Source organism: Chenopodium quinoa, unplaced genomic scaffold (genome assembly GCF_001683475.1).
Source record: "Chenopodium quinoa cultivar QQ74 unplaced genomic scaffold, ASM168347v1, whole genome shotgun sequence".
Taxonomy (NCBI): Eukaryota; Viridiplantae; Streptophyta; class Magnoliopsida; order Caryophyllales; family Amaranthaceae; genus Chenopodium; species Chenopodium quinoa.
The window spans coordinates 2,673,092-2,680,363 of NW_018742980.1; the positions used below are offsets into that span (position 1 = coordinate 2,673,092).

The 7,272-nt window shown below is 34.6% G+C and overlaps 2 protein-coding genes across 2 annotated transcripts; one reads left to right on the forward strand and one right to left on the reverse strand.

Annotated features, from left to right (window-relative positions):
* Positions 1-2,227: 2,227 nt before the first annotated feature.
* On the reverse strand, positions 2,228-3,160 carry LOC110729400. Its single transcript, XM_021909143.1, has one exon. It carries the CDS (start codon positions 2,918-2,920, stop codon positions 2,468-2,470), a length of 453 nt encoding a protein of 150 aa, XP_021764835.1. The 5' UTR covers positions 2,921-3,160; the 3' UTR covers positions 2,228-2,467.
* Positions 3,161-4,038: 878 nt separating this feature from the next.
* Positions 4,039-6,523, forward strand: LOC110729401. The gene is made up of 6 exons (XM_021909144.1): positions 4,039-4,558; positions 4,666-4,747; positions 5,048-5,114; positions 5,667-5,846; positions 5,962-6,022; positions 6,114-6,523. The coding sequence occupies exons 1-6, from the start codon at positions 4,300-4,302 to the stop codon at positions 6,275-6,277; spliced, it is 813 nt and encodes a 270-aa protein (XP_021764836.1). The 5' UTR covers positions 4,039-4,299; the 3' UTR covers positions 6,278-6,523.
* The last annotated feature ends 749 nt before the right edge of the window (positions 6,524-7,272 follow it).

The window sequence follows — 7,272 nt, forward strand, 5'->3', positions numbered from 1 at the left end:
GGTTCTAAGGGTTTTTTTTTTTTTTTTTTTTTTTTTGTGATTTAATGATTTAACTCTTATGAATAGTGTTTGGACACTACCCTCTAAAATGTTTATATACTTATTTACCCTCATTAAAGTTATTTGTTTTTTTTAAAATCTAAAGAATAATTTGTGAACATTTATACCCTAAAAATATTTGTTTACCTATTTTCTCTCATTATGTTGCCATTAACTTAAAGGACTCATAAGACATAACTAGCTACGCTCACGTTAACCACCCTAGTAAATTATAATTTAAAGAAGGGTAATTTGTAAATTACCACCCAAAAATAAGACCAATATTGACATAACCACCCAAAACAAAATTATTTTTATTTAACCACCCATTGAATTAAATAAGCGCGCAGATTACCACCCATTTCTAAATTCCGGTGAAAATTTCGTCAAAGGACCGCACTTTTTTTATTTTTTTCTTTTTTTTTTCTTCTATTTTCTGGCTTTCTTACTCTCACTCCCCGATTTTTTCACTCTTCTTCTTCCTACCTTCTTCCTTTCTTCTTCCACCTTCAATCCTCACCCCAATCTCCCCCACTTTCTCTCTCCTCCATTTTTGTATACTTCTTAGCCACTGCAATCTACCCCACCACCCTCAACACACCCCACCGACCACCGCCTTCAACTTCACTGCCCTCCACACACATCTCACCGCCCTCAACAAACCCCACCGAAAGAATAAGGGTCGATTTAGGGTTCATGCTTCAATTGAATTGCGGGTTTTCTTAAATTAGGGTTCCTATTTTAAGAAAACCCCCGATTCAATATTTCTCTTTGTTGGTTATTTTTTCTCTTCCAAATTATCCCCAAATCCCCTTTCTTGTTCCTTGTTTGGATGAATTTATACCCGACAAAATCTGGGATTTTGAGAGATTAATTTTTTTGGGTAACTTGAATTTTTAATTGATTGATTAATCATGCCATCTATTCGGTGGCGAACGGAAGGGGATGAGAACAATTATGGGGGGCTGGCGAACGGAAGGGATGGTTTTTGAGGGGGTTGGGGGGAAGGGGAGGGGTGGTTTTCGGTGTTGCTGGAAAAGGGGATGAAAGGCGATTTGCGGAATGATTTTCGCGGCTGCTAGAGTAGGGTGGTTTCCGCGGTTGTTTGGGATAGGCGGTTTTCAGTGGTGGTGTTGTGGTTAACAATTGCCAGAGGTGGTGTGAAAGGTGGAGCAATGGTGGTGGTGGTGGTGGTGGTTAGGAAGAAGAAAGGAAGAAGGTAGGAAGAAGAAGAGTGAAAAAATCAGGGAGAGAGTGAGAAAGCCAGAAAATAGAAGAAAAATAAATAAATAAAAAAAGTAGAACCCACTGACGGAATTTTCACCGAAATTTAGAAATGGGTGGTAATCTGCGCGCTTATTAATTTAAAGGGTGGTTCAATAAAAATAATTTTATTTTGGGTGGTTATGTCAATATTGGTCTTATTTTTGGATAGTAATTTACAAATTACCCTTTAAAGAAAGAAAATAAAAGTTTTTGGAGGCACCCAAAATTTGTTCATTCATCTCCAAATGAACAACCTCCAAAAACTTGATCATTCGTCTCCAAATGAACAAATACGAAGTATTTAGAATACTTGTATTAGTTTCACATATTTAGAAAATTGTCGCCGATTATTACAGCCACTTGTATAGTACGTAAATTGATGAAAATTTAATATTTTAAAAAATAATTGTGCCAGACACTAACATATTTGGGCTTGGAAGATAAATATATTGGTTTGGACTGGGGTTTCATTGGGTCAGTTTGATGATCAATTGAACTGCCATGGGTCATACAATTTTTAAGTGTAAACTTTAAACTCAACTAGGGTGCTTATGATGCCAGTCAAACTCAAATTTAGAGTACTTGAGCTCGTTAACATATCCCAGAAGAAATCCAGCAAATTTTATCCATACTCAATTATCCACCCCGAAAAATTGAACTCAAACCAAAATCACAAGACCTAATTTTTATTTGGACCAAAAAAAACATTAATTTATTTAAAAAAATTAAAATGATCTAACCCAAACCGATTTGAAATCAACTCAAATAAATCTTACACACACTTACTCAAGGATGACATGAACTAGTCCAAATTAATTTAACCTGAATCCATCGAGCAGCCCGATTGCCATATCTACTGTGAATTGATATTGTACCAATTAAGCATTTTTTTTACATGATAATTAAACAACAATACAAATTGTCGATTAATTAAAAAAGCTTCAGCAATTGAATTGATATTCTTGTAATCACATTAGCACACCAAGATACAACTGCTTACTTAACTGCTGAAACTTCAAATTAAAAGAGAAAAAAAAAAAAAAAAAAAAAGAAAGAAAGAAAGAAACAACAACAAAATATTGAGATTAACCCAAATTAAGCAGTTAATTAAACCCCATAACATGCAAATCAAACAAACAAACTAGTATATAATTACAAAATCTCAAACACTAGTATTATTAATAAGCTGAGGATCAACCTCAACTCTAGCAACACCTTCTTTACCTTCAACAACCTTAGCCACCTCAACTTCACCTTTGACCCTCTCTTTCACTTCCTCATCATCCACAACCTTTTCTTCATCAACATAGTTAGGATCACCTTCATCGATAGCGGGTTCGGCCTCGAGCTCGTTATCGGCCTCGAGGTCGGGCCCTTCCCACGTATACTTCCCACCGTGTCCCTTCTTAGGAGGGGGTTTCTTCACGGACGCCTTGGTGTCAGCTGAGTGTCGTTCGAGACGGTGTAAACCCGTGTCGACGAGTTTCTTCTCAATGTGCTTAAGGGTATCTTTGTCGTGTGCGTGCAATTCTATCTTCTCCGACACTACTCTGCCTTCTTCGTCGCGGTGTTTGGTTCGGAGCATTATTGGGTCGTCCCCTGCTATTGGCTTCATGATGATGATGATGATTGGTTTGAATGATTGAGATTATATTATGATGCAATTAGATGAGTGAATGGACAAATGAATTTTCGAAGGTTATGTTTGTATTTGATACTTTTTAGTTTGTTTTGGTTTGGGGAAATGTTGTTGTGTTTTAATAGAGGGTTAAAGAATGGAGTGTAGAAGATGCTGGAAGGTTTGGAAAATGGAATAGAGGAGATGAGAACAAAGGCGAAGGGATGCGGTGTTGCTAGAACATTCTAAGCCTAACACGTGGGACCATATTTCTGTACAGGGATCCATTTTTGACAAAATCTATTTTAAGCTCATGCAACTTAGGTACTACATGGTAACGTGGGTTATACTTTCTCTTTCACTAAAGATTGCCCGGCCCGATTTTAAAAATATAGGGCGTTCAAGTCAAATTGGACTAAATTAATTGCTCCTTCTATTGTCAAACGATTTTAGGATGAATTCTTTTTTGGACTTGTGGAATGAATTATTTCTTTTATTGATGGGTGTAGCTTAGGTCCGTATTTAACATAGAATTAGAGTCAAACTCACGATTTGAGACATTAATGGATATAATGTATTCTGGACCAAGTTGAATGAGTCTATATGAGGGGGAGTATGAAAATTCACTTTAGCCCTATAAAACATCACATGTGATCCGATAAAAAAAAGACCAAGGGGTTACTTACTTATTTCTCCTATTGCTATATGATTATAAGGTGGAAACTCCTTAAACTTGTGAAGTAAACTCTCTCTCTTAGTAACATAATTTATCAAGTAGATTTAGTCAAGTTTTTAACTTTGGATAAACCAAACCCTTAAATAGTTTGCATAATCGTGTTTTTCTCATGACTAAGGGTTTCGACACGCGCGATGTGGCTAGTATTTTGGGAAGTATTTTTACAAGTGATCCTAATGTCCTACATCTATTTGCATAGAGGCTATAGGCGATAAATATATTAGATGTTGTATAACCGACTAACCGTGCAATGTTCGAAACCCATCTTATTCAAGGTTGCATGAATGGTTTAGGTTATGTTTAATTAATTGTCTAATTCCCAAATATAGGACTAGGTACATGATAAGGAAGGATTTTTATAAATGATTACACCGTTCTCCATAGTAGATTAGGTCCATCGAGTCTCTCCCTATTCCAATACTAATTACTCGTAATTCATTTTCCAAAATAAATAATTAATGTTTATTTCTACTCATCGTCCCTATACGTTCTTCACTAGAAGCTAGAAAGATTAATCACTCCAACTCCAATTCCTATATAAATGCATGACATTTTCTTTATATTAAACTTAATAGTCCTTACAAACAAATCAACTTTCTTTTGATCAAATAGAGTAAGATTTCAACAAATTAAGGCTAATATGGTATCTGATTCCTCTGATGATGAAGGTGGACGTTATAATCGTTACTACACTGATGATAGTGACGATAACAATGAACATGATGAAGATCAAACACTTGAGCTTGCAATAGAGAAGCTCAAGCTTGGTCCAAAAAAGAACAAGCTCATCGTGTTTGGCCTTAATGGTATGCTTATTCATCGAGCTCATAGAAGGGACAAGTCTAAAATTCCTGAAAATCGTCGGCCTGATGGAGTATATAATAATGGCAACAAATTAGGTTTGATTATCATTCTTTTTTATTTTTACAATAAAATTCAACATTTCTAATCAGCTTAATTATTGTTATTCCGTAATCTTATTTGTTTTCGGTTTTATATATGGCAGTCTATAAGAGATCTTTCCTTTATGAGTTCATGAAATTCTGTCTTGAGAGATTTGAAGTGGGTTTATGGTCTTCCGCTCAAGAGTAAGTCATGCATGCATACGAGTATTAAATTAAGAACCTTGCTAACAAACACCATCGGAGCATTGGATAACCCTTTAAAATATTTCCTAAAATGGTATTAATTTGGGAATGTATGTCAAAATCATGCGTCGATTAGCTTAATTAAGGTTTGTTTCAAGTTAATGTTCCTACTGTTAATTATCTTACCCAACGCCTCGATATGTTTGTTAGCTTTTGCCTTAAATTAATAGTAATTGTATAAGGTAAGTTTTTTTTATTTGTGTGATTTATTTCATAATTCTTTTTTCATTGATATATTAGGCAAAACGTTGATTTGGTTCTGGATTGCGCTTTCAAGGGATTGAAGAACAGGTTCTTGTTTGTCTGGGTGAGTCTTAATATATGATGCTATCTCTGTTTTTCTAACATCTTTAACTTTCATTTGTTTTTCCTATTTCTCAATGATTGTCAACTGTTTAAGATTTTTTTGTCAATTGTAAACTTTATACATATTTCTTCGTCTGTTATTTATTTAATGCACAGTATAATTAACAAGGTCTAAGGTAGTCCATATTTTTTTAATGTATAAATCACGAAAAATAACAGAAGGAGAATTGGTCTGTTACTGGCATTATTTGACACTTATTGAAGGTTTGGGCATGACATGATAATGAGGGAGCCTCAATTTCTCGTAATGAGAAACAAAATTTGTTTCTTACGACATTTTTGTAAATAAACCAAACTTAATTCATTTTGGAGACACAATAATAAAAAAGTTCTTGATTTGTTCACGAAAATGCTATCATGAGAAACAAATTTTAATTCTCACTGTGAGAAACAGGGAATTTTCACGTGATAATTCACCTTTGACTTTGTAGTTTGTACTACATGTGAGCACGATATAACATGAATGTACGACATTCACTAAAATTTATAACAGGACCAAAAGCAGTCCACTGATACTGGATTCAAAGCTCTGGAGAACAAAAGAAAACCGTTGTTCTTGAAAGAATTGAGCAAACTTCATTCACATCTTGCTAACTCTAGCAGAGGAGCGCGATTTTCAGAATCAAACACTTTGCTTATAGATGATGACCCAGTCAAAAGCCTTTGTAATCTGGTAAATATTCTTCCTTGCTCTTGCAATTGTATACTATTTTCATTCGATATTCTTTAACATGTTAAAATTACACAATTTTTATTTTTTTTTGTTTTGTTCGGGGCTTTTGTTGTAGGGACACACTGGAATATTTCCCGACACGTATGATCCAAGCGATAGCCATGACAATGCTCTTGGTGAGACATGAGCTAATTTAAATTCCATTATGAACGTGACAATTAATTATTGTTGGTTTATTGATCGATTCTTTTTTTTGTTGACGAGTAGATCCGAAGGAGGAACTAGGAAAGTACTTGGAAGGGTTGGCAAATGCTGAAGAAGATGATGTTCCAACTTATGTGAAAGCCAACCCTTTTGGGCAGCCTGCTATAGGACCAGATCATCCTAACTGGGACTTCTACTCCCGAGTTCTCCGTCGTCTCAAGAACTAGCCGTACATCTAATCTTAGAAAAGGTTTGAGGGTGCTAAGCTAAGGTTTTTGGAGAGGGTTGGTTTAGTTTATATCCCTCAAATTATGTAAATAGAGTAAAATAAATTTGGGATTTTTAGTTTGGTGGTTTTTGCTTGAACTATTGCAAGGAATGTTTTGCTGATCATTATTCTAAAAGCTTAAACTATTGCAATTTTCTCATTTCGGTGAATAATAAGTTGCTAGTGTTTTAATTTCCTATATTAATTATATGATTTTTCACATTGGAGTATAAAAATGTTTTACGTCTTTATTATTATTTTTTGTAAAATTTCCTGCAAGGCTGCAATTGAGTTAATCTATTGACTAAAGGTATTAAGACTAAGCAAAATGTATATGTATATTCTATCTACCTTTATTCGGATTAAATTTCATTTTATAGGAGGTCAAGTTAGAAGTTAATCAAAGTGTTAGAAAATTTGTCATTTGTCAAAATCACCTTTTAAATGTTATTTTGTTGGCAAAGTAGTCCACCTTATACCGATTTGTAGACTTTACTCAAAATATCGGCTTTGACTCCAATTTAACTCTCTTTGCCATGGTTACACCAGCGCCTCCTCTTTCATCTCAGAATGGCGGCGTTGGTGTTCAAGTGGTGTTGCACATGCGGTGGTTATGTGTTGGAAATGGGTGATTTTAGAATGTGAGTGGTTAACCACCTAAAATAAGACTTCAATGCTAGAATCGAGCATAAGGTGCTATTTTACCAAAAAAGAAAAAGAAAAAATTGAAGTCTCTTTTCAAAAAAAAAAATAAATAAAAAATTGGAACATGTCTCTTTTCAAAAAATAAAATAAAATATAAATTAAAGGGTTGTTTATGACAAAAACGCATATTAAAAGGTGAATTATGACAAAATTTCCATGATCTGCTAACCTTGTGGGTTACTAACTCAATGACATGGAGTCTGAGTTGGACCAAGGTGGAAGCTTAGGTGGAGAATCTGTTGGAGTTTT